This window comes from Myotis daubentonii, chromosome 10, assembly GCF_963259705.1.
Source record: "Myotis daubentonii chromosome 10, mMyoDau2.1, whole genome shotgun sequence".
Classification (NCBI taxonomy): domain Eukaryota; kingdom Metazoa; phylum Chordata; class Mammalia; order Chiroptera; family Vespertilionidae; genus Myotis; species Myotis daubentonii.
Window position 1 is genome coordinate 67,094,072 of NC_081849.1, and position 26,704 is coordinate 67,120,775.

A 26,704-nucleotide genomic window follows, 5' to 3' on the forward strand; every position below is an offset into this window, starting at 1 on the left:
GTGGGGGCTGGGCCAGGCCGGGCCCTGGAGGAGGCCTGCACAGGCTCCCGGGGTGGCAGTGGTTGCAACGTCAGGCTGTGAGCAGGGGCTGTTCTTGCTCAGGATCCCAGGGCCTTGGTGGCCCACGTGTCTGCTGATGGGAGAGGACGGATAGGGTGTGTGTCCTCTTTCTCCTCCATCCTCTCACACCCACTAACTTCCAGCCGGAATAACGAGGCCTTCACCTGGGTCCCCACCTAGAACATGAGAGATGGCTAGGGGCCCTCCTACCGCCCTGCCAAGGTCTTCGACTCTAGCTAGGGAACTTCCTCAATGAATTCCCAATCGGCGTCACTGTTATTCAGGTGAGGGTGGAGGCCATGATCCCTTTCAGCAAATGTGTCTTAAGAACTGTGTGTGGGGGAGATAGACCCAAACGGTGCCGTTGGAAAGAGCAGGTGCCCGAGACCCCACTTTCCTCAGCTGCCCCTCCTCCCTCCCGGGGCCCTTTCTGGGAGCCCCTGGCTCCTGAGCAGTGACGAGAGCTCCATTCTGTGTGTCTCTGGCTGGCTCCCTCTGGGGGTCCCTGTGAGGCCTTCTTGACCAGTGGAGGGCACCAGGAGGGGCCTTCGTGCCACCCCACAGCTTGTGGGGCTTGTGGCCACCTCACTGGCCTAGCACCATTACCCCACTTCACAGATGTGGGGACCAAGGCTCAGAGGAGTTAGGAGCAGGTGGGCGGACCATCACTCAAGTCTCCTGGCTCCCGGTCTCAGCCCCGTGCCTGCATGTCCCTCCCTGGGCTCGGGAAGGGGTGGCAGGTGCTGCTCGGCTGTGTCTGCCCCTGAGAAGGAGAAACGGGAAACAGGAATCTCATTAGGCCCATTGGGCCCGATGCTTGTCCCCATGCTTCCCTCTCCATTTAATTGCAGCCCACATGGTCTGGGCCCAAGCAAGGCTGGTCCCAGGCTGCCAGGACGGCGATGCACAGCCAGTGAGCGCAGGTGGCGTGGCTGACGCCTAGGTCTCCCACAGGCCCAAGACCAAAGGCTGAGTGGGGGACCCACCTCCCTTGGCAACGAAGGGCGACCAAGCCTGGGACACACCAGGGTTAGTGGCAGAGCTGAGGGAGTCCCCCAGTACTCAGTGCATCCAACACACACACCCACTCATCCAAGGGCCGTACCTCCTTGTTCCATGAGGGTTTGGGTGGCCAGATAGAGGACAGGCCTGGGGAGGAGGGGGAGGTGAGAGCCCTTTGGGCGACTTCTGGCCCAGACCAGACTCCGCTGCGCAAGGGCGAAACTGCCTTCGCCTGCCTCTGTGCACCTCCCGGCTTCTGGAGGCTGTTCCACCACGGCCTTCCCTGCAGCCTCTCCAGGATGGGTGGGGCAGGCGCACAGGAGTGAGAGCCTGTCTGTGCACCCAGGAGCCAGGTGAGACATGGTAGCCCTGCCCTGAGTCCTGCTCCTGGAGGGGAAGGCAGAGGCAAGAGCAGCTGGGGGTTGTTCCTCGGAAGGGGACGTGACCGAGAGATGGGGCACGTGTGCTGGGGCGAGGGAGGCGTCTCCTTGGGGGAGTGACGTTTCGCAGGGCCCTGAGGGGCGTGGGGAAGGTTTTGACTGCAGTGGGCGAAGGAGACGGAGACCAGTGGTGGGTTTGCAGGGAGCAATTGCACACGGCCTGGCTGGGGAGGGAGGTGCCGGCAGGTGGAGCACAGGCGGGCGGGGAGGAGGGAGGCCGCTCGGGAAGGGCTTAGGCATCTCTGCTTTCTCTTCCCTCCTCCACACACGTTTCCCTGCCTCTCAGGGCCCCCCAGCTCCTTCCTCCCTCAGACCCTTCCTCCCAGCTCCTGTGGACGTGCCCGCCGTCTGCCGGGCCTTTCTGTGGCGCGGACCTTATTGCACAGCACTCGGAGGCGGTTATATATTTCATATATGTTTTTCCATCAGGGAGGGAAAGCTCTTCGCTGAAGGTTCCCGGTGCAGGTGGCAGAGGGGCCTGACACCCAGGCGCTCTGACTCACAGCCCACTTCCTCAGCCTTTCTGGGAAAACAGTCGTATCCGTATCCGCTCTACCTGATCCTTCTCCGACGCTCAGGGCTCCACTGTGGCCGAGGAGGCCTCTGTTTACGCTGGGGCTTGGCCGTGATATGAAAGGTTGGGGTTGCAGGACTCGTGACCTCTCATTGTTTTTTGGTTGTTGTTATTATTGCTGTTATTGTAGGAAAAAGGAAGTGATAGTTACCATATGCCAAATGCTTTATACAGTTCATCTCCCTCAGTTCTCACAGCAACCTGTACTAGAAGGAGGCACCATTGTACCCACATTGCAAGTGGGGAAACTGAGGCTTGGAGAGGGGACACCTGGTGAGCAGCTGGATTTGAATCCAGGGCTCCCTGACTCCCAAGCCCAGGCTCTCACAGCGGTTCCACAGCTGCTGTGGGCACTGTTGATGTCCTCAAAAGCCGCAGAAGTGCCGCCAAGCGAAGGGGTGCTGTCTCCGGAGGTTGTTGCGGGGGTGGGGAGTGCAATGGGCAGTGCAGTCTCTGGGGGAGGGTCTGTTGGGAGGACAGGCAGGAGCTGGCCCTGAGGGCGGTGGGGGTGCCTCCGGGGCCTGGCGCCCCAGAGCTCAGGTGGAGGGGAGGTAGTGGTTGGGTCCTCCTGGTTAATTCCCGCCTATTTTAGGGATGGCGTTGTAAATATCAGAGTCATGGACCAGGCACACTCGCTCACATCCCAGGAGGTCCCCGGAGACCCCTGCTCCAGTCCTCTGGCTCCAGTCCTCCGGCTACAAATGAGGACACAGCTGAGAGAGGCGGGGACTTGCCTGAGTCCACTCAGCTAGTTCAAGGCTGACTGGCCACTGACCACTGCGTGGACTTTGCTTTTTGGTGAATGGCTATGTCTGTATGTTGCAGCCACTTCTCTAGGCCACTTGGACAGTCATTGTTCAAATGAATTGCTCAGATTCATTCCTCCCTTCATTCCTTCATTCATTTGTTCCTTCATTCAAACGTTCAGGCGCACATGGGTCGGCTTTAGGGTGAGGGTTTCAGGGCTCCTGGCCGGCCTGACTCTCCCGTGTTTCAGGCCACGGTAGACACTGTGATGTTGGCACTGGGGGCACAGTCCTGGCCCACTGACTCTGACAACAAGACCCCAAGTCCCTTCTCCTTTCTGGGCCTCTGTTTTCCCACCAGTAACACAGTTGGTGGTCCTTGCCCCCCCCCCGCCCCCCAGGCTTTAGAGGGGACAGAGTACTGGAAAGGAAGGGTGAGACTGCAGATTCAGGGCTCAGGCGACCTGAGCCGCTCAGTGGCGGGGCCCCTGCCCTGAGACCTGGGCTGGAGGGTGGAGTTGAGAGGCAGCCGAGCACTGGGCCTGGCTCGCGGGCTGGATCCGGGCTGGCCTCCATCACAGGCCTGTTTTGTTCTTTCTCTGGGCAATGTTTTCCATCTGTGAGTGTTCGCCCTGAGGGCTGTGCAGCCCCACACCCTTTGTTCTGCTTCATGGTCAGCCGTGTCGGTGGGACCTGCTATGGGAGAAGCAGTCCTTGCTGGTACCTGGGCAGTGTTCCCCTCCTCGGTCAGTGGGTGAACTGGACATCCCTGAGGCCGGGCCATCACACCAGACTGGGCCCTGTGCTGGCCCTTTGCTCCAGAATGCTGCGGAGGGTGAGGGCAGGGTAGCCGGGCCACGCCCCTCCTCGTAAGTTTCCGTACCTGGGCGAGTCCACTCAGGCTCCCCTCGCTCTGCTCCTGGAACCCCTGGCTCCTGTCACCAGCCTGGTGTCCATGCAGAATTCTCCTGGGCCCAGCGTCGTCCAGCCCCCTGACGGACAGCCTTCCCATTAGGGTGGAATAGCCGTCAGTCCCAGGAAGGGCCTGTCCCAGCTGGTTGCTCAGAAACCCAGGAAGCGTAGGAAGCTCAGAGCTCAGGCAACCGCTCCAGTGATTCAGCCCCTGCTCCCAGGACCATGGAGACCTCGGGGTTCACCAGAGGGGCCGCAGGGCTGCAAGAGGGAGGAAGCCGGCCAAGCCTCCGCCAGCCGTTGGCCAGGGCATCTGTGCCTGGTGTTTCTGCGTGGAGCTCCTGCACGTAGGTTTCATGTGAAGAAAGGGCTCTGAGTCTGAGATGCGGCTGTGGTCTTTGTATTCGTTCACAGGTTGCCATAACAAAGCTCCATGGACTGGCGGCTTACACAGCTGAAGTTCATTGTCTCAGCTCTGGACGCTGCAGGTCCGAGACCAAGGCGTGGGCAGAGCTGTTTTCCTCTAAGGACGGCCACCTTCTCCCGTGTCCTCGCGTGGTCTTTCCTCAGTGCACGCATCCCTGGTGTCCCTCTGTCTGTCCTGTCAGACTGGATTAGGGCCCAGCCTCACGGGCTTGCTTAACTTAATCACCCCTTTAAAGTTCTGCTCCAAATACAGTCACATGCTAAGGTCCTGGGGGCTAGGGTCTCAAGCTATGAATCCTGGGGACACCACTCGTCATGTGCAAGCCCCTCAAAAGGGGAGCCCGACGAGGAGAGGTTGGGCCACACAGCAGGCTGGGGCAGGAGCTGAGGCCCGTGTGGCCCTGCCGAGCGAGGGAGCCGCCTTCTCTCAAGGACTGCTTACACTCAGCCCTCCAGGGAATTCCCCTGGAGGGAGGTCCGGGCAGCTACATTTGCCAAAGTTGTAAATCTCTGAAGCCATAAGCTGCTCCTTGGCGTCGTCCTCCGAATGCCCTAATGTGAACTACAGATGTTCCTGCCTTTTAAGATCTGAGCCCACTTCTGAACTTCCCATCGTGTTTGCACCTAAGGATGCAATTACCGCTTCCTCCCATTGTCCTTTCGGCCTGTCCCTCCGTGCTCGGCTGACGCAGGCGCTCAGTCCCGCTGGGTGAACACGAGGCTGGGAGGCTGCAGAGATCGGCTGCTCCTGAGCGCGGCTGGTGGCGCGGGGCCAGCGATGCTTATCACTCCACTCGGCTCCTCCGAGGTTCCCTTCTTCTCTTCAGAAGGTGCCTGTGTACATCACGGAGAACGTTCCCATCCGTTCTCCGGCCCGAGCTCATGCCAGCGAGTGCGGCCCTCGGCTACCGTCCCCCCAGCCGGCTCCTTCCCAGGCCTCCGGCGTCGCTGGTGGGCCAGCCTCCAGGGCCTGCCCAAGGCCTCTGGCCTCCGTGGCTCTCAGCCGGGACTCATAGTTCGAGCCCAGCCGTCTCCCATGTGGACCACAGGCTGCCCGTTTGGCCACGGTTATTAAGAACCAGAGAGCGCGTCTCCTGCTGAGGTCACGGAGCTCGGGTTTCCAGCTCCCCCGGGAAGGGTCAGGGCCCAGGGTCCAGGGCGTGGGTTTTATGTTTGTGGACTGATCTTAGATTTAAAGCACAAAATTGAGACCAGGTTTCTCTTCTCTTCCACTAAAAGGAAAAACAAACAGGAGCGCTGAGCCTTCCTGCCTCTGGGCCTCCTCTACGCGCTCCGTGGCTGGGGGTGAAGGAGGCAGGCCTGGCCGGGCGAGGCCGGGCGGGCGGCAGCAGAGGGGGCCAGGACCCCAGCCGCACATCGCCTCCCTGGTGTCGCCCCTCCGACGCCTATAAAATAGAAATTCTCCCCGGGGCTAGGGGCTGGGGCTGGCACTGCTGTCCTCCGAGTGTGTTTGATGGGTGGTGGCTCCTTCTCTGTTCACCCGTCCACGGCTTTCCTCAGCCACAAGGTCCCGTCTCCCAGGGGGCTGGGTGGGTGAGAGGAGCCAAGCCCCTTTTGGTTTGAGGCGGTCGTTCTCCGAGCCTCGGCTCTCCTCAGGGTTTAGGAGCAGGTGTGTGCTGGGCCCAGGACACGGTCTGTGCCCAGCGGTGGCAGCTACGCCTTCAGACCATTCCTCCCACTTAACAGCCTCACAGACGGAGGCCCAGAGATGGCGGAGGATGCCCGGGGCCCACCGTAGTGACAGCTGGGATGTGAACGCAGGGTGTTGGACTGCAAGCCCAGGTTCTTCCTGCTGCGTTGGCAGGGGGCCTGGGGAGGCCAGAGTGGAGCTGTTGCTTAGAGTTTGGGGACTCGAGGACACCTGGGCTCCAGTCCCAAGGGAGGTACGGAGCAGAGAGCCACAGCCCAGACCCCTGAATTCTGGGCCTCAGCCTGGAGCCCGAGGGAGCCCCGCCACCAGCAAGGCTTGCCCAGCGGCCCGAGTCAGGCAGAGACATGCTAACACCACCTTCCCTGTGTCTTCCAGCGTCCGCCAGGACTTTGATGTCCCCACCAACCACCTGATTGGCGCGCACAACTACTGCACACAGGTCGGTGGGCATGAGAGGGGCCGGGGCACTGCTGCTTCTCTCTCCCTCTTCTTCCTCAGTCCTGCCAGCCCTCTGCCAGCAGCTGCCACGTGCCTGCCTCTGCCAGCAGGAGCTGGTGGCATGGACGGGGGCCCGGGCCAGCGTGGGAGAGCACGCACTGTCTTACCAACAACCTCTCTCTGCATGTTCACAGCGGGCCCTTCAGGGGCCTCACTGGGGGAGGGGACAGTTAGCACAGCTGCTTGTCTAGCTCCTCCCAGTCCTGGTAGCACCAGGGAAAGGATCTGGTCAAGAGCCATGTGCCACCTCTGGCCTGCCTGTGCCTTTCTCTGAGGCAAGGCCTCGCAGAGTGGCCACTGGGCCAGTTACGTCCGGCCCACACGGGCACAGGCAGGCTGGCAGCGCTCAGTCCGACAGGCCCAGCTTTCAGTCCGCTAGTGACCCTGCTGTCTTGGGTTCTGGCTCATGGGGCCGGCCCCGAAAACATCCTTGGGCACCACGCAGGGGCAGATCGGGGCCTGTGGTTTGTCCAGGGCACCCGAGGGACTGGGGTGGCTGCTGCCCGCTTCCCAGAGGAAGGCCTCAGGCTTCTCTGGCCACCTGGGTGGTCCAGCTACCTCTCTGGGTGCTTGTCTTCCCTGTGGGAGCTTCCCCCTCGGCAGGCAGAGAGCACTCCAGCCCAGTGGTGGGCAGTGAAGTGGGAGCAGAGGGTGCCAGACCCCAGTGTGGTCTGGGCTCTGAACCGTGTTGTCTGTTTCACTTGTGGCATGAGCTGGTGATGTTCACCCCATGAGACTCAGGGTCCTCATTGGTGGATGAGCTGGTGATGTTCACCCCATGAGACTCAGGGTCCTCGTTGGTGGATGAGCTGGTGATGTTCACCCCATGAGACTCAGGGTCTTCGTTGGGGGGATTAGCTGGGTGATGTTCACCCCATGAGACTCAGGGTCCTCATTGGTGGATGAGCTGGTGATGTTCACCCCATGAGACTCAGGGTCCTCATTGGTGGATGAGCTGGTGATGTTCACCCCCCAAGACTCAGAGTCCTCATTGGTGGGATGAGCTGGTGATGTTCACCCCATGAGACTCAGGGTCCTCGTTGGTGGGATGAGCTGGGAGATGTTCTCCTCCTGAGACTCAGGGTTCTTGTTGGTGGGATGAGCTGGTGATGTTCACCCCATGAGACTCAGGGTCCTCATTGGTGGGATGAGCTGGTGATGTTCACCCCCGAAGACTCAGGGTCCTCTTTGGGGGAACGAGGTGTTTGTGCTGGACCAGTGCGCTTTAAAGTTGGAAGCACACCTGAACCCTCCAGGGTCACGTTGAGGAGCAGGCTCAGCTTCAGGGGCCTGGGCTGGGTCCAGGGGCAGGAGCAGCCTGTGGCCCCTTCGCCCCCCATTTCAAGGAGGGTTCCTGCGAGGAAGGCCTGAGACTCAGCCCAGGTGGGGAGCAGGAGCCTTTCCCCTGAAAACCAGATGGGAGAAGTGGAACCTGCCTGGTAAAGACAGGCCTTCCTAGCAGCCGCTTCCATTTCCTCAAATTCCTCTCGTTTCCTCTGCGAGGACGCGGCGAGGCCCGATGCCTCCCTCGGCGGCCATCAGCGGCCTCCTTTACTGGCACTGGAGCAGGGGTCTCGGTGCCGACAGAGGGTTCATTATGGTGTGGCCGCTCTCACACTTCAGGGGAAAACGCTGTGAACTCTGCCCTCCAGAGGAAGGGCTGCGAGGCCGCTCCCATGCACCACACCGGCGCCAGCCTTGGCAGGCAGTGGGCTGGATGGAGGGTCCTGCCCACCAGGCACTGAGTCTGGACTCGCGTGACTCATTGGTCAGCAGGCACTTAGCAGTTGCCTTCCTCTTGAACCTTTGGCTGGCCAGGTGGTACCTGAGGGTAGCAAGTAAGTGGAGAGGGAAGGGACCCTGGACAGGGAGACAGACATGTGGGTGGAGTCCAGCTCTGTTGCTGACTGGCTGTGTGGCTTGGGCAAATCCTTTCCCATCTGTGAGCCTCAGTTTCCCCATTCCTAGCAGGATGTTGGACCCCTAGGTGTTCTGCATAAGGAACGGCCTTTCCAGTCACCCTGAGGCACCATCCCCTGGTTCTGGAGTCAGCAGGCTTATAAGCCTGTCGGGTGTGGGTACCAGTCATGCAGCCACTGAACCCAGATCCCATGCAGCCAACAAGGGCAGAGACAGGGCCAGGGCCCACCTGCTGCCGCTGTCCTCGGCTCTCCTCCCTCTTGCAGAGCCCACCGTCCTGGTGAGACCCCAGTGAGGCCTGGGACTGAGTTACTGGTAGGGCCCCGTCTGCTTCCTGGTGTTGCTAACGTGCCCAGTTATGTAAATGCAATGAGCGCCTGTTATGTAAGATGTTATCATTGAGGGAAGTTGGGTGAAGGGTACACAGGAATTCTCTGTACTATTCTTATAACTGCTTTTGAATCTAAAATTATTTCAAAATAAAAGAGGTTATTTTAAAAATTACCCTCATTCAAGACCCACCCAAATGTCACTTCTCCACAAGTCGCCCTGAGCATCATGTGGTCCGGTGCCTGCCTGGCCCTGGCACACAGTCCCCAGCCCTGTCACATGCTGTGTCATGCAGGCACACACCTGGAACCCCGGGGTGGACCCAAGCCCAAGGTCAGGAGCCATTCTTCCCTCCAGCAGCCCCCGCCCCGGCCTTGTGCACGGCTGGTGCTTGATAAATGCCCTCGGATTTAGAGGCTGCTGAGGCCTCGAGTGGCTTCCATGGGAAGAGTCGGCAGCTTTCCCCGGGGCTTGTGGGATCCCTGAACTCAAGCCCTGACTCCCGCCTCTCTCCCTCCTTGCTTTCCTTCCTTCTCCACCCTTTGCCTTGCTGCCAATCTCCCTTTGACCAGCCGTCCCCCTCTCTCATCAACAGGAACTTGTCAATCTGCTCCTGACCGGGAAAGCTGTGTCTAATGTTTTCAACGACGTGCTGGAGCTGGACTCCGGGAACGGGAACATCACGCTCCTCAAAGGCATCGCTGCCCGCAGCGACGTGGGCTTCCTGTCCCTCTTTGAGCACTACAGCGCGTGCCAGGTACCAGGAGCCCCGCTCCCTGCAGCACCGGGGAGGGTGGGAGAACTGTGGGAACTGGGGTGCTGTCGCCCTCACAGAGGGTTTGGGAAGAAGTGTGGCTTTGTCCCCTCGGGTGCTGGGCACTAGGTTCACACCCAGAGGCAGGCGGTCCGTGTTCTGAGAAAGGTTGTGGGAAAGGGGCCGCTAGGGGTGTATAGGGTGATTGTGGGTCAGAGTGGCTGCCACTGTCGTGTGTGTGTGTGTGTGTGTGTGTGAAGAACAGGGGACCTGAGGTTACAGGCCTGTGTTAGTGTCCTGGGGCTACTGCAACCCAGCACCGTGAACTGGTAGCTTAAAACAGCAGAAATGCCTTGACTCACAATTCTGGAGTCACAGCCAAAGTCCAAAGTCAAGGTGTGGCCAAGGCCCTGCTCCCTCTGAAACCCACAGGGAGAGTCCTTCCCTGTCTCTTCTGGCTCTTGGTGCTTCCAGCTGCCTGGGCGCTCCTCGGCTGAGTGCTGCCTCCGCCCGTCTCTGCCCGCCGCCACGTGGCCGTCTTCTCCCCGTGCCTCCTCCTGTAAGGGTGTCAGTCACGCGGGGTTGCAGGCCCCTCCACGCACCTCACCTCCATGCCATATCCGCAACAACCCTACTTCCACACAAGGGCGCATGCTGATGTCCTGGGGCTGGCACTTCAACAGGTCTTCTTGGGAGACACAGGTGTGCTGCCCACTGCTATGGGCCACGTGGTGTGGCCCATCCCCGGGTCTCTCTGGGGACCCCCACCCCATGGTCAGGAGCAGACCTGGGGGTCCACAGACCTGCACAGAAGAGACTGGTAGTGGCTATTTCCTGAATGCGCCGGTGTCTGACGGAGCCCAGGAATGTGGCCACGTGGCCCGTGAGAAACACCAGGGCTCCAAGCATCATACCCTGGGTGGGCTCTGGAGCGTGTAGCTCGAATTCCACAGCTGAGAGGGGAGCCTTGGCCGCGCTTACGGAATCTCGGGCTTACTTTCCGAGAGCCCTGGTTTCAGTCTTGTGTTGAGGGCGTTGGTCAAAAGTAAACCATTTCGCTTTGGTCTGCTGAGGGGAATTGATGAGGACGTCAGGGAGGCCCCCCTTGGAATAAGATGCTGATTGAAGGAATCCAGGCCCTTGGAGCTGCCTTACGACCCAGCCATTCCGCTTCTGGGAATGTGTCCAAAGAAACCCCAGGCCCGATTTGAAAGGAAATATGCACCCCTATGTCCATTGCAGCATCATTTACAATAACCAAGGTTTGGAAGCAGCCCCAGTGCCCATCAGGAGATGGGTGGGTGGAAAATCTGTGGTACATTTAAGCAATGGAATACTACTCAGCCATAAAAAGGAAGCAGATCTTACCTTTAGCGACAGCATGGATGGACCTGGAGACCATTATGCTCAGTGAAATAAGCCAGTCAGAGAAAGAGAAATAGCATATGATTTCACTTACATGCGGAATCTAATGAGCAAACTAAACTAACAAACAAAATAGAAACAGACTCATAGGTATGGAGAACAGACTGACAGCTGTCAGAGGGGAGGGGGTTGTGGAGCTGGTGGAAAAGGTGAAGAAATTAAGCAAAAACACAAAGAAAAAAACCCAACTTATAGACACAGGAAAAGAGGGTAAAGGGGAGCATAAATGGTGATGGAAGGGGACTTTACCTGGGGTGTTGAATACACAATACAAATCTAGATGATGTATTATAGAATTGTACACCAGAAACGTATATCATTTTATTAACGAACTAGAGCCCGGTGCACGAATTCGTGCATGGGTGGGGTCCGGCTGGCTTGCCCCGATGGGGGCCAATTGTGGCCTGGTGGGGGCGGGGAGGGGACACGGGAGGTTAGCCAGCCGGCCCCATCCCCGATCGGGGTGGGGGGCCCGATTGGGGTTGGGGGCTAACAGGGGAGGGGCCACAGGAGATTGTGGGGGGCCGATTGGGGCCCGAATTGGGCCAGTTGGCAGCCACAGTGCCCGTCATAGTGACCAGTCTTTCTGGTCGTTCTGGTAGTTCTCCTGTTATGGTCTCTGGGCTTATATATATATTGATGTCACCCCAAATAAACTCAGTAGAAAAGGGGGGTGGAATGCAGGCCCTTCAAAGATCCGAATCCTTGAATTCACATAGATTTCGTCGGCTATCGTGTGCTTGGCCGAAGGCTGGGAGTTCTGTTCCCTACAGCAGGTAATGTCTGCTCTCTGCCTTGGGACTGGGGGTCCTCCATCAGCTCTGTGACTCCACGGCCTGGTCTTGCTCATCTGACTTCCAGCTCACTGCCCACTTCCCAGAGCCGGCAGTGAGGGTGGACTGCAATGTAGGCTGCAGGTGGAAGGCCAGCTCCTCATAGTGGCCGGGGTGATAGGGCATTGACCGTCCAGGGAAGGACAGCATGGGACTGGGTTTTTAACTTCAGTGCTAACCCCATCCCTGAATGGGGGTTCACTGCTGCCTTCATGGAGGCACCTGAGCCAAGACTGAGCTGGGCAGGGCGGTTATCTGCAAGCTCCAGCCTCCTCCACTTCCCCCAGCTCCCAGTTCCTCAAACCAGGAGCTTGTCCTTCCCACCAGGAGGTCATGTGGCTCCTACCCTACATTTTTCTCAACTCTGTCCACCTTCACCCCAATCTGTGTCCCCAGCATCGCTGCCCTGGACACCTGTGACAGCTCCGCTGGTCTCAGCTTCTGTTCTCACCCTCCTCTAATCCTGTCTCTTCAGTGAGATCCATTAAAGAGGGGCTCAGACCACACCATTCCTTGCTTAGCACCCCCCAGTGGTTGTCAGTCCTCTGAGACTGTCAGGGGCTGAATTGTGTCCCCCGCCCATTCCTGTGCTGAAGTCCTAGCCCCCAATGCCTTAGAATGTCCTACCTGAGGAAACAAGGCCATCAGAGAGGTCACTGAGTTAAAACGAGGCCGCAGGGCGGGCTCTAATCCAATCCGACTGGTGTCCTTATCTCAGAAGAGGAGATGGGGACACAGACACAGGGGGAAGAGCACATAGAGATGCAGGGAGATCCTGCCGCCCGCAGCCAGGGGAGAGGCCTCAGGAGGAGCCAGCCTGCTGACGCCTTGACCGGGGCTCCAGCCTGCAGGACCGGGACGTAGATGCTGCTGCTGAGTGCTGGTCTGCGGAGCGTGCAGGCCCAGAGCTTCCAGCCTAGAGGCCCTGGGAGCCCTGTCCCTTCCCCCGCTTCACGCTCTGGCTTAGAGGCCACGTCCTAGGAGGCATGTCCTGGCCTCCTCACTCTAAATGGGGGTCTCCTCCCTGCCCGCCTGCCGTCTCCCATCATAGAACCTTAATTCTTTCCTTCCGGGTGAAGCACCACCGCCCGTTGCTGTGGAGATGGAGCTCTCCCGATACTGGAGCGCTCAGAGGTTCTCTTGCATCACCGCAGTCGGTGGTGGTCAGGCCTGGACCGCGGCCTGCGTTCTGAGGGATACGACCGATGGCGGCGAATCTGATGGCGCTCAGGCTCCGTGAAATGCATGGGAGTGCATCGTAGGCTGTCTGATTGTAGCCTGTCCCCCGCTTCTCTGCTGAGCGCCATAGGACAGGGCTGTTCTTATTCCCTTTGCTGCCATCTCCCCGTTGTCTCGCATGGTGCCTGGGACCAGAGTCCAGGCCACGCTGGTCGGTGTCCTCCTCGGAAGTGATAGGCTGACCCCCCAGCAATCAAATGTTGGTCCTTTTCCATTAGGGCTTCTGAGCTGTAGTCCACAGGTGGGTTTGGGGCATTCACCCCGCCCCCTCCTCCCCACATGAAAGACCCTCATTGAAAAGCAGTTCTCAGTCGTGCACGGTCACCCGCCGGGAGAAAGCCTCGGCTTGTGCTGGAGGAAACGCGTCCACGTCCCCTCCTCGCCCCAGGCCTTTGGTCAGCTGCCCCCAAACCCCAAGGAGGTGAATTTCATCTTTGGGAAATGTCACCCACTTGGAAGAGGCTCCTGAAGGGGAACCTCATTTATAAACACCCTGGGCAACCTTTCTGCCCTTAATCCTCTGACCGCTGTGTCCATGGCCAGCTGCCCTCTGGTCTCTCCACTGGAAAACTCAGGCGGCTAGCGGTGCAGACACGGCTCCCATTCCTGCCAGAAGAGCCCTGGTCCCCAGTCTCGGCTCCCAGTTTGAGGGGACGCCCTCACCAGAAAAGCCTCTTTTGAGCTGGAACAGAAGCCAAGTCTTCAGTGGGGTTTGGGCACGTCCAGCCACGTCCTTTAAGACACCTAATTCCCCCACATCCCACCCAGGAGTGGGCTCTGCAGTCACGTAATGTCACATGGGACTGCAGTGAGGGCCCACTGGCCAGGGGGGTGGGGGAGGGGGAGGCAGGGCGCTTGGACAAAGAGAACATGAACACATTGTAAAGGCCCCTCCCATCCTGGGGAGGAAGCAGCGTTCATGAGTGAGTCCTTCACCAGGGACCTGGTCCAGGGCCTTCCGAGCACAGCCCTCTGCTCAAGGCCTCCCCTGCCCCCAGAGCCCATCCCAGGCGGGCTCCCAGGGGCCCGAGGAAGGCTGCCGACCACTCATCTGTGACGCCCCCGGAGAAAGTATGCCCTTCTCCCCACTGGAAAAATAATTCCCATTCTTTCCTTAATCCACAGGCTGCTCTGTAAATACCTGAGCCAGCAAACTTCTCCTGGGGCCGGTGGGGATTTAGGCCAGACTCAGCCCGCCCAGCCTGTGGCACGTACCAGCTGAATAAGCCAGGGCCTGGGTGGGGAGAGGGCATCCGCGGAGCCACAGGTGACAGAGAGCGGAGAGGGCTGGCTGGGGGCGCAGAGCCAGCCAGGCGTCCGACTCCCCTGGGCAGGCAGGACAGCAGTGGGGCCGAGGGCCTGGGGCATGGATTCGCTTCCCAAACACCCTCCAACATGAAGTCCTCTCCGGGACTCTCCCAGGAGGAAGTCCCAGCTCCCAGCCCCCTGCCTGCTCCCCCAGAGGCCGTCCCTCCCCTCTCCCCGGGGCTCCCAGTCCCATCTGCCTTCAAGGTGAAGTCCAACCGAGTTCCTGACCCACCTCACTCAGGAGGACCTTCGTTCATCAAACATGTGCTTATGCTGAGTATACCCTCTGCTCTTGGCGCTAAGGGCACAGCCCAGTGTGCAGCGGTGGGCAGACGTGTTATTGAGAGGAGTGAGGCCTGTGCTAGAGGAGTGCCTTGTCCCCAGGCGGGAGCTAGAGGCGGTGATCTGTGCTCCCTGGTTGGGTGGTTTGGGGGGTGCAGGACCCTGAAGGGAGGGAGAGGTGTACAGCCCCCTAGGCCGCGGGCTGTGGGTGCTCAGGCAGGGGCTTGGCTGCGGGAATAGTTTGAGGACTGGTGAGAGGTTCCCTGGGCTGTGGGGTGGGCGGGGTGTGGAAGATCAGTTTAGGACAGGCTGGGTGTGAAGGAGCTTTGGGAAGCCGGCCGGCAGCACCGCACCGCGTGCCGGCTGGATGTGGTGGGGAAGCGCAGACAGGCCTGGACAGACATGACTGAGGCTGAGGCCCTGCGAGCAGCGGGCTGAGCAGCAGGGGCGGCTCTGGGAGAGGCTGTGTCTGAGCGGCACGAGGGGACCCGGCACCACACACCGGGCTCTCTGAGGCCAGCCGCCCTGGGGTTGGACAGAAGGGGCTCTGGCCCCTTTCCCGAGGCAGCACGTCGCATCAGGCCTCCCCGTCCTCCTCTCCCGTCCAGGTGGGCTGCTTCCTGAAGACCCCGCGGTTCCCCATCTGGGTGGTGTGCAGCGAGAGCCACTTCAGCGTGCTCTTCAGCCTGCAGGCCGAGCTCCTGCGGGACTGGAGGGCCGAGCGGCTCTTCGACCTGTTCTACTACGACGGCCTGGCCAACCAGCAGGAGCAGATCCGGCTGACCGTCGGTGCGTGCCTCCCACCCGTCTGTGCATCCTCAGGGAGCCGCCAGGCTGGGGGACATGGGCCCTGGCGCCCGCACAGGGAGGTCGGAGAACATGCAGACTCCAGTGTCAGGACGAGGGGTCAGAGGGCGAGTGCTAGGTGTCCTGCAGGAGGGAGCCAGAGCTGGGCTGAGTGGGAGGTTGAGGGCAGGTATTGGAGGGCCTGGAACACCATCCAACAGTTTGGGTTTTATTCTCCAGGCAATAGGGAGCCCGGGGAGGTTCTGGAGTGACGGGGTCACGTGTTTTTAAAGAGAATTATTCTAGTAGTTGCAGTGGGGGCGGGAGGGTGGGGCGGAGACTGAAGGCAGGAGGCCAGCGAGGAGGGTGCCATGCTGTCCAGGTGAGAAGTGATGGGCAGGAGTGAGGGTGAGGGGAGGGCAGGTGCCAGAGCCGGGTCCCTGAAGTTGGGTTGTCAGTGCCGATCTCAGGGTGAGCTGGGCCCTGGGCTGAGCCTGTGCCTCTCCTGCCTCCGCAGACACCACCCAGCTTGTCCCTGAGGACAGAGACAATGACCTCGTCCCGCCCCTCGAGCTCTGCATCAGGACCAAGTGAGTCAGGCCCACCCCTGGCTGCGGAACTTCACCTGTGGCTAGGAGTGGGGTGGTTGGGGTGGTTGGGCCTGCAGAAAGGACGCCCCAACTCAGTGGTGCGGTGAGGGGAACCCCGCAGACGGGAAAGACACAGCCCTGGGGCCTGTTCCTATGAAGTACTTTGTGTTTTGTGATCGTGGCCCAAGTGGAAAGGGTGTGATTGGGGGGCTGATGTGTCCTCAGTAGCTTCTGAAGACGTCCCTGCGGCGGGGCTCGGGTGAGGGGTGCCTCTTGAGACCCTCCCCGCTCAAGGCAGCAGCCACGTGACATGGTGAGTGTTGTTAGGTCCAAAGGGGGAAGGGCAGGTGAGGTTCCCGGGCGGTGGGGGTCGGGGGTCTTTCACAGGATAGGACGGAGGTCGGGACTGGCCCACCCAGCCAGTCTTGGGGCAGCAGCACCCTCTGCATCTGGCAGGAGGAGCCTTTGGCATTCTGCTGGGGCCAGTGGGCCAGCAAGCAGGGGTACCCCTAGCCTCAGAGGCCGGTGGGGGTCCTTGGCTCCTCTAAGCCAGCCCCTAGGTCAGCTGTGGACAAACTACGGCCCGTGGGCCGGATCCGGCCCGTTCGGCTGTTCTATCCGGCCCGCGGAGTCGAAAGAGCGGAGGGTTCTCTTGCTCTCCCCTCCGCTCCTTCACCAGCAGCAGTGTTAACATGTATTAGTTCACACAAACACTTTATCCATGCTTTTGTTCCGGCCCTCCGGTCCAGTTTAAGAACCCATTGTGGCCCTCGAGTCAAAAAGTTTGTCCACCCCTGCCCTAGGTACTTAAGGGTCAGGAGAGGCGATTGCCCAGACTCAGGGGGAGTGGGACTCACTTCACTCCTGAGTTCTCAAGCAGGCCCGGGCTGGCAGCACTCCGGGGGGGCGGGGGCGGGTGGCCTCGGAGCTAGGGGTTCCAGGCGGGCAGGCCCTGTATGGAGCCTCTGGGTAGTGAGTTGGAGGCTCTGGGTGCAGTGGAGGGGCAGGCAGGCCGGGGAGGGAGGAGACCTGGGTTCCGGGGCCATCTCTGGGAGCAGTATAACTTGTAGGCGTGATGAGTGTGAGTTCTGGAGCCAGGCTGCCCACTGTGGATTCTGGCCTTGCCCCTCCTGGCTGTGAGCCCTGGCCTTCACCTCTGTGCCTCACTTTGTCATCTCTGAAATGGGGATAACGGCAGAGCCTGGCTCACAGGGTTACGCGGGGTGGCTGGTTACCAAGAGCTCTGTGAGCAGCTCTCATTACTATTGCCTCCGCCCGCCACTCATGAGTCCCTGTGACCTCAGGCGGGACCTTGTTTCCCTGCTTGTGAAGTGACCAGGGTTGTGGGGAGGGACGCACTGGTTGAGGCTATGGCAGTGGTTGGCAAACGCATTAGTCAACAGAGCCAAATATCAATAGTACAACGATTGAAATTTCTTTTGAGAGCCAAATTTTATAAACTTAGAGACTATATAGGTAGGTACATTATTATTAACTTAATTAGGGTCCTCCTAAGGCTTAGGAAGAGCCACACTCAAGGGGCCAAAGAGCATGTGGCTTACGAGCCACAGTTGCCTGACCACGGGGCCATGGCTCTGAGATCCAGGGGCACCGGCGCTCTCGGGCAAGCGGGCCCCTAAATGGAGCAGCAGAGAAAGAAGACGCCACGTATCCAGGGAGGGGACATGGGAGATGTCGTCCATCTGCTCACCTGCCTGCCCACCCGCCCACCTCCCCACTGGGCCAGGGACGGAGCATTCCTGTGGGCTCCTGTGCCAGCCTTCCTTTCGTCGGGTGGGTTAAAGGCATGTGGAGGTCGCCTTCCTTTTGTGTTGAAAGGGCCGCTCATGCAGAGCGATGAGAGAGGGCGAGCAGCAGGGAAGGAGGCGGCGTGGCCGTGGCACCTCTGTGGGCAGGGTGGGAGGCAACAGGCCATTCTTCCTGCAGGTGGGCTGGCCAAGCCGGGCTCGGGACCACACCCTGGGCACCGGCTCCGCCCTGAGACCCTGGGGCCCTCGCTGAAAGGCATTTGTCTCTGCGCCCCTCCCAGGGCGGCCCACCACCCCGGGTCTCTCCAACGCCCATCGGAGCGCCCCTCTTTCCCCAGGAGAACTGCTGCTGCCCCCCGCTGAGCACCTCCCGTGCCTGGGCTGGACTTCCTGGGCACAGCCCTTGTTGGCAAGTGCTTGCAAATGACTGGCCTGGAGCCCCTCTTCCTCTTCTGGCAGCTGCCCCTTCTCCCAGGACCTTCCCTGTCCCCCGCCCCCCTCCCCGCCCCGTGGCCATTGCCACAAGATGAAACAGTGAGATGATGGCGTGTGCGATGATGTGGGAGGCGGCATGCCTCAGGGAGCAAGTCCTCGGCCTGGGTACTGGCCCATGGTACCCGCACCTGTCCCTGCTCATTGTCCCAGGAGGGGCTGGGCAAGGCTGAGCCCTGGGATCCCCTCCAACAGTGCTGCCCAGTCCTCATCACAGACGGGAACTAGAATTTGTGCGGCACTCGGTTAGGGACAACGGCTGGGGACTGGCTGGCGCAGACCCCGGCGGCCGAGGGGCCGATGCTCCAGTGCACATATCGGCTGTGGCTCACCTACTGGGGAGATGTGCTCTAGAGCCCGGTCCTCAGGTGTTAGCGGCAGCCCCTACAGTGCGTGGTGACCCACAGGTCACGGTCTCACCCCAGGCTTCTGGCTGAGAGGGCTGTGGGGGCCCGAGAATTTTCGTTTGAGCAGTTCCGGGTGCTGCTGGTGCCGCTGCCCCGGCCCACGCTTTGCGGCCCACACTTCTGGTGCCTGGAAAGGACAGTGCCCTGTCCCTGGCTGCCTGGTGAGGTCAGATGCCAGGCGAGCTGCTGACCCTACTGCATCTGACCGTCCCACCTGCTGCAGCGCCCAGGGCCAGGGACTGTCTCCATGGTCCCTACCCGCCCTGCCCTACAGGGGGGAGTGCGCCACCCTCTGCTAGCAGTTCCCTGAGACCAGCTGTCTGCCGGCTCCACTTCCCCAGCACTTGCCCCCCTTCCCCCACCCGTTCCCCTGCCCGTGGGGTCCACCTGGGTGGTTAACTCGGAGAAACTTTTCCCAGCGTTGTTCCCGGAAAAGTGGAGTGGGCGGAGTGGGACCTGGGCTCCCCCTCTGTCCCCATCAGATAACACACCCGTAATGGGAAACAGCCCAGCCTCCAGAATCCTGCTCCGGGGGTTGGATTACAAAGGCTTTGCGTTTCCTTTTCATCCCAGATTCTCAAGCAGCTCAAAGGGAGAAACTTGGGAAAGTGGCCTTTCAGGTCAGTGAGGACCCGCTGGACTAGGGCCTGCCTTTGAGGGATAAGTCCTGCTCTTGTAGGAAGTCGCTGCCTTGGGGGAAGAGGGTAGGTGTGGTGCCATGGCCCGCGCTCCGGCCATTTCGAAGGTCAGTCCGACCCCAAGCACCTGCCGAGGTGAGTCAGTGCTCACGAGGCATGAACCTGAGGGGAGGCGGTTCCCCTCCCATCCCTTCAGCCCCAAGGAACCCTGGGCTGGACTCCATGGAAGGAACTGCTGCATGCGACTTGGTTCCTGCTCTCGGGGTTCACAGTCAAGCGGAAGTCAAGTTCAAAATCCACTGTTCTGGCCCAGGGAGAGAGGCGCCGTCTGCCCTCAAGCCCGGCTCTGTGGCCCGGGACCTCTGACGCTCGCCCTGCCCCAGCACGGAGCACACCCCCCCCCCCCCCCCCCCCCCGCCAGCTGTCCCCTTGCTTGGTTCCACAGGAGGCCTTTGCTCACCAGCAGGCAGCCCTTCCTTTTACAGACGGGCTCTCCAGGCTCGGGTCTGTGCCCCAGGCCAACCGCTACTCACAGGCAGCCTGGGGCCTGGAGCTGAGGCTCAAGCTGTCCCAGCCCAGAGGAAGGTCACTGGGCAGGCTGTGTGACTTCCTGCCACCCGGCTTTGTTGCCATGGCAACGCTGCACAAGACTTCGGTCTTTGCCTTTGGAGAAGAGCATCCTAAGTTGAACGGTCCCGGGTCCTAGGCCGTCTCTACTGTCTGGCGTGACGCACGTCTCCGCCTCAGAGAGTCTCCTGTTACCTTCGCTCACTTGTGTCAGGAATGGGGAGCCTGTCCCCCGCCCCTCCTCCTGCTGTTCTCTAACCATCTCAGCAAAAACAGGCGCATTTATGGTCATTTCCGAACAAGACACACAGTGACCGCTCAACCTTCCAGCCTGGCCAGAGGGGAGAAGACGACACAGTTGTCACCAGTCCAGAGAAAAGAGGAAAGAGCTCATAGCCCGGGCCTGGGGCTAGGCCACAGATGTTTCTGTTTGGAGGCTCAGACAAGAAATTGAAAATGTAACTCCAGCTGGAATGTTGCCTTCCAGGGCCTGGCACCCAGCACCCAGCTCCCCGCTGCCCTCCACCCACCCGAGGGCCACCCGCGGGAGCAGGGTTCCCTGGGCTCCCACTGCAGCCCTCACACACCTGCCCTGGTTTCCTGGCACCTGGTTGGGCTCACAGAACACTGGGCTCCACGATACGGGGGCGGGGGGGGGGGGGTGGGCGGGGAGACAGCGCAGGGTCTGGCCTCGCTGTCCTGCTCCGCGCTGTCACGTGTCTGACCTCCAGGAGCTTTGGTTCTGCTCTGCACCCAGCGTTCCCACCTGTTGGTTAGGAATGACCACGTCCTCCGTGACCGACATGTGTGAGGGAAGTGGGGGATTGGGAGGAGGCAGAGGAGAGGGACGGGAGAGTGGTGTGGGCCAAAGCAGGCTTGTGACAGCCGGGGGCAGAGGGAAAGGACGGGGCGGAGGAAGTGAACAAGATTCAGGTTTCCCACTGGGTCTGGCCCCCGGGGGAGCGGCTGGATGGAGGGGTGCTCATTGAGCAGCACCCTGGGTGCCGGTGCTCAGGCACTGAGCGGGAGGTCGGGGGTGGGGGGATAGCTCTGCCCTCTGGCGACTCACAGGCTGTCGGGGAGGGAGACCCCTGAAGGATGGGGTGGAGGCCCAGATAGGTGAGACCCCCCTGGGGCTCCTTCCAGAACCGCTGGGGCCCAGGGAGGAAGCCTGCACAAAGGGTACTCCCCTGGGGAACCCAAGTGAGTGAGAGGAGCTCGGGGTGTCCTCCTACCAGTTCGCTCGGAGGCTCTGACACAGGCTCTATCTCTCCCCCAAATCGGGGTTATCAGCGTTGAAATTGTTTGGCGCAGTCACTGCCGTTCTGTTGACCATGGCTGTTCTGGCGGCCCTGAGGGAAGGGCCACATCTGTGGCTGTGAGGGGACGTCAGTGATGCTGGGCCCACCTGGGCCCCGAGGACCATGGAAGCTTCACTGAGCTCACCCCTATGCCAGCGCTGGGTCCTCAGCCCGGGTGGTTTTGCACCCCAAGGGCTGCTTGGCAATGTCTGGGCAGTTTTGGTTGTTGCAGCTGGGACGGGGAGGGTACTAAACACCCTACAATGCACAAGCCCCCCTGCTCCCCGCCCTTCCTCTCAGCCTCCTCCTGACAGACGGACCAGGGCCTAGGCGCTGTGCACGCTGAGCCTCCGTCCGTCCCTCCCGTCTCACCTGTCCTCACTGCGCTGTGGGCTCTTCCTGTCCTTGCAATGGACTCAGAAGCGACTCCCCAGTAGGAGCGGTTTTGAAAGTGCGTGTGTTTTGTGTCTCCGTCCTTTCAGGCTTTAAGCCGTCTCTGCTTTGATTTCGGATTGTAAATGGCACGGCTTCTCTCTGGGGCTGTAGGACTCTCCCTCTGACAAGAAATGGGGTGGGTTTGTTATCTCTGTGAAAACCCCCAAACTAAGTGTAAACCCCATGGCCTGGCCATAGGACGTGGTGGCTGTTGGTGTGACGTGACATCTAGTGGCAGACAAGCCTGACTCGCCCCCGCCCCGAAACCAAGTGCCATCTCGCCGGGGTCTGAGATGTTTGCAGATTGGGAGCTCAGAGGAGGAACTCCACCTGCCTGTTCAGAGTGGGAAGGACAAGGCTGGGAGGGATGGACAGGGATGGGGAGGGCCTTGGGGGCCAGGCTGAAGGTGGATCTTAGAGGGACACAGAAATCCGGTCCATTTATGGCTCTTCCCCTCACTCTTGCCCTGGGGTGGGCAGTCTTTCCCCCTTTGCAAATCGGCCCCTGGAGCCTGGCTGTGGACAGACGTCACTCCCCGCCCTGCTTCCCTCTGCTGCCTTCCTGGGGTCTGGAGTTAGGATGTGTCCCGAGAGCCCCAAAGCTCGGAAAGTAACTGACAGAGGCTGCTGCTTACCCACACATCTTCATAGAACAATAAAAGCTTTTTGATGACAGCTTCAGAACTGCAAAGATGAATAGAGGAAGAAATTGAAAATCTCAAATTACATGGTAGAATCAATTGAGCCCTGCGCTGTGTGGCTACAGATTGCTAAAGCGCTATTAACCCAGCAGACGCAGTGGGCCAGCCCCGTCCCTGGGAGCCTGTGGTCAGCACCACACCTGCCCAGCCTGTCTCACCTCCAATCTTCCCCACTGACTGCACTCTGTGGGCTGCTTGGGGGCATCCCAGGGTCCAGCATCAGCGAGTGCAGGCGGTGGGCACTGACCACCTAGGGGCAGCCCGCCCCTCCTGGCCACGGTGGGCTGTCTCCAGGTCCAGTCCCAGTGCCTCTTCTTGCAGTCGCGGCGATGTGCTGGTGCTGGTGCTGGTGCTGGTGGATTCCACTGAAGTGGTTCACCCCTGGACCCCGAAGAGCCTCCTCCGGATGGGCCTCAGTGCTGACACACAGCAGCTCAGGACAGTCTAAAGCACCCGGACACCACGGAGCCACTTCATTCTTCCACGCCCAGTGGACAGCGATGCCCAGCCTTTCAATTCACCCGACATGACTGGTGATGGAGGGGGCAGGGCCCGTGGACGAGCACAGCGGGTTGTGCATCTCGCCATGCTTTAGGTTGCAATGTGTCTTACTAAGGTAGTTCTTCCAGCCATTACTGCCGATAAAGACTCTTCCAGAATGCATGCAAATTGTTTGCATATCCAGACCTGCTTCTGAAGGGTCCCAGGAGCAAATGGACCAGGTGGTGACATGACACCGCTCAGCCTGCCGTGCCAGAACCATGCAGCCTCATTTTGGGTGAGGTTTCTTACCAAGTGCCACGCAGAGACACGGAGCTGGTTTTGGAAGGGCCAGTTTCCTAAAGCAGCAAGACATTCACGACTGAACAGCTTCCCCATCACCCACCCGTCTCAGCTTTTCGTGCTTTAGCGAGGAGGGGCAGCTCAGCGTTCATACATGGGCCAGGTGAAGGTTTCTTGGATGCTGATTGGCGTGCTCGCCTAGGGCAGGGCTGCCTCGTGTCTGGACCATGCTGAATGTTACACCCTCGCATTCCCGTGGTTGTGGAAGGTCTAGCCTCGCTGTGCCCTGGGTGGAGTGAAGGGAATGCAATATTAATTGTTCCAAACGGGCTATGTGCAAATATCTCCGCTCTAAATCTTCCCACAAGAAGCACAGCAATTCCGCTAAGATGTTTTTCTCCAAATGACAAGAAATCTTTCTGCTCATTTGAAGGGGAGTGGATGGTGTGAAGTGGGCAGAAGGTTCAGCAGGGGAACAGACAGTCTTTGCGGACACCGAAGAGTTGTCTGGAACGGGAAGACAGGACGTTGGAAGAGCAGAGTGTATCTGAACCCACTGCCTCTGCAAGGCGGTACCTCGCCACCTGAGGGCGGGGGCGGGGATGTGAGGAAGGACAGAGCGGAGCTGAGGCAGGGGAGAGAAAGGACTTCCGTGGGAGTCCGGGCTATCCTTGACGGTGACGGCGGTTGGGTTTGTGATGAAACCCCTTGGTGCTTCTAAGCTTCGGTTGGGAGAGGCACCCATCCTGTTTTGGGCGAGACGTCCCTCCCTCCTCCCTGCCCTCCAGACTGCGGATGTGCAATTAAAGTGAGAAAAGCTGCTCTCCCTTCCTCCTCCGTGGCCGTTCCCATTTTGACGTTTGTCCTGGAGGAAAACTCCCTCCCTCCCCAGGCCCCTGCGTGTGAAAGCAATTCCTACGCTCCAGCCTCAGCTCTGCACTGCCTAGCAGCGCTGTGGGGGCAACGTCTGCTTCCACTCCATTTCATCTTAGGGGAGTGTGTACGTACCCGAGACCCAGTGCCGGATCCATCTCCACAAGTGTGATTCCTCCGAGTTGTTTAGAAATATAGCACCACATACTCAAGTCGCATGTTGGGAAATGTCATGGTCTCACGGACCATCACTTTGATTTTGGAATTGAGCTTTTATTAAATGGTATGAGGGCCCTGGACTACAGTTTAATTATGCCCAGTGCTTCTTAGGGCGTCACACACTATTTAATAATGTGTATAAATGAACGAATGTCTGTTTTATTGAATGGCCCACAGCCCTTCACTAGTTCCTGTGGCTCTGAGCGCAAAGGCCAGCAAGGCCTCCGGGTCCCACACGGCGCTGCCCCCGCCACTCCCCGCCCTCTGCTGCACTTCTTTCCACCCCGACTGGGCCTCACCAGCCAGACCTCCTCCTGCATCTGGAATGAGCCCGAATTTTTCTGAATGTAGGTCTTCCACGCGCCTTTAAAGTGCTACCATCAGGCACTCCTGGAAAGTGTCTGGATTCAGATGTGTGTGGGTCACATATCAGCCGAGGGCCCCACATGGCCAGGCACCTAGGAGCTCTCAGTGAGCACTCGTGGCGGAAGGAAGGAAGGAATGGAAAGAAGGAAGGAAGGAAGGAAGGAAGGAAGGAAGGAAGGGAGGGAGGGAGGGAGGGAGGGAGGGAGGGAAGGAAGGAAGGAAGGAAGGAAGGAAGGAAGGAAGGAAGGAAGGAAGGAAGGAAGGAAGGAAAAGAAGGAAAGGAAGGAAAGGAAGGAAAGGAAGGAAGGAAGGAAGGAAGGAAGGAAGGAAGGAAAGGAAGGAAAGAAGGACCTGCCCTTGCATCACCCTCAGGGTCTTGGGTGCCTTTGTAAGGGCCTAGGTGCAGGCTTGTGTGTGAGTGGGCAGGGCAGAACCTGACTCCTGCAAGACCCCAAGACAGGAAGGTCAGGTGAGTGAGGGCCTGAGGGGCTCCTGCGTGGGCCCTGCCGCTCTGATGCTCTTCCTGTCCCTCTGCTCGTAGGTGGAAGGGGGCGTCCGTGAACTGGAACGGCTCAGACCCGATCCTGTGAGCCTTGGTGTGGGAGAGTTCTATGACTCCACTCGTCACAGGGTGATAGCTGAGCCCCCGGCCTCAGGGACGAGTCTCGGACGGGTGTCACCCCACCTGGGCCAGCACTGCTGCAGAAGCATCCAGAACCTCTGCTCTTTCCACGAAGGGCCGCCCTGGATGGACGAGGGCCTACGGTGCTATGGCTCCCTCCCAGCCGAGCTGTGACTGCCAAGGACAGGAAGGAGGCGCTGCTGGGGCCCCAGCTGCCCTTCCCTGCATCCCTCCCTGGCTCCCTGCTGGGACACCCCCTTGCCCAGCCTCTGACATGGTCCTCCCGGGACCCTGGACACTGGTTATTTCTGGTGGTCGGCTTTCTATAAAACAGGAGTGAAACCACGCAAGAGCCAAGACTCATTTGTTGCTGCGAAGGAAGCGCCAGGTCTGCGTGGTTCGTGGCTGGGGTGGGAGCAGTCCTGGGTGCAGGGGCCCCGGTGACCTGTGGGCTAAGACGGCCCTAACCGGGTCTCTGTAGGCAACTGATAGCCTCTGGTTTTGAGGTGTTCCTGCTGGACTTCTGCTCAGAGCCAGGTCTCAGGCACCAGGTGATGTAAGCCGTGCTGACCAGGAGCAACTTGGTTCTCTGGGAGCCCTCCCAGGGCAGGCCTGGGTGCCTGTGTGTGTGTGTGGGGGGGGGGGTCCCAGAGCCCTCCCAGGGCAGGCTTGTGTGCCTGTGTGTGTGTGTGGCGGGGGGTCCCAGAGCCCTCCCAGGCCAGGCCTGGGTGCCTGCCAGGCCCCGAGAGGATAGTTGGCAGGACCTGGCAAGTGGATTTGGAGGAAAGAACCTTCTCGGGAGGGACCGCTTGGCCACGGAGGGCAATAGGATGGAGATGAGCAGAGGGACGAGTGTGGCCCCTGTGTCTGCAGTGGGCATGTGCAGAAACTGGCTGAACATGGCGGCGGGGGGTGGGGGTGGGGGGGCGGGCAGTCTGTGGATTCCCCACATTGCAGAGCCAGGATGGAGTGGACTCCTGACATGGAAAATTGTACAGTCGAAGCCTCCTCATCCCATTAATGTATGTCCTCTGATTGCAGAAAGAATGGGAGGTGTAGAACGCAAAGGAGGCTGGTGAGAAAGACCAGGGAGACCATGGTGTCAAAAACGGAGGTTGGGACCTTTGCAGTGCCTCCCAACACCAGGACTGAGGGCGGGGGCCAGAGGCGGAGCCGCCTCCAGTGGCCCAGTAAAGAGCCCTGTGCTCTCGCGGGCGGTGCAGAGCTGTGGCCGCTGTGGCCGCTGTGAGTCTTTGGGGACAGCAGGGAGGAGCCGGAGGGAAGTGACGGCTGGGATGCTTTGTCCAGGCTGCGCAGAGGCCTGGGGTTCTGCTGTGTAAACTCCGAGGCCCTTCTCAGCAGGCGCCCGGCAGAACTGCTTCCTATATGCCCCTGAAATGTTTATGCACTTGTTTTCCTTGGCCAGGCGGCTGCGGAGGAAGGTGGTTTCCTTGCAGCGGCTTTGTTTATCAGCCTGGAAGGAAAACTGTCTTTTCAATGAAACTCACTTAACCTTCTGACCAGGGTCCCCGTGGCAGGGCCGGGGAAATCAAAATATTCCCAGCGTTGCTTGCAGAGATCGCTTCCAACAAATTACAAAAGCACTTTCTGGAAGCCGAGACGCAGGTACACATGCAGCTCGACGCCCATTGCCTGTTTTCTGGATGGAAGATGAGCGAAGCCTGGCGCCTCCTCTCCTGGACTCAGAAGCCAGAACGAGCCCACGTCCCGGCC

The 26,704-nt window shown here is 59.9% G+C and overlaps 1 protein-coding gene and 1 pseudogene across 1 annotated transcript in view; both read left to right on the plus strand.

Moving 5' to 3' along the window:
- Positions 1–25,077, plus strand: part of MINDY4 (MINDY lysine 48 deubiquitinase 4) — a 91,543-nt gene extending 66,466 nt beyond the window's left edge. Inside the window, exons 14-18 of the mRNA XM_059712688.1 lie at positions 6,208–6,271; positions 9,176–9,337; positions 15,030–15,210; positions 15,725–15,797; positions 24,890–25,077. Of these exons, the coding sequence (XP_059568671.1) occupies positions 6,208–6,271; positions 9,176–9,337; positions 15,030–15,210; positions 15,725–15,797; positions 24,890–24,938 (529 nt within the window). The 3' untranslated portion in view covers positions 24,939–25,077. The remainder of the gene's footprint in view (positions 1–6,207; positions 6,272–9,175; positions 9,338–15,029; positions 15,211–15,724; positions 15,798–24,889) is intronic.
- On the plus strand, positions 22,837–24,472 carry LOC132211288 (oxysterol-binding protein-related protein 9-like; annotated as a pseudogene).
- Positions 25,078–26,704: the final 1,627 nt, after the last annotated feature.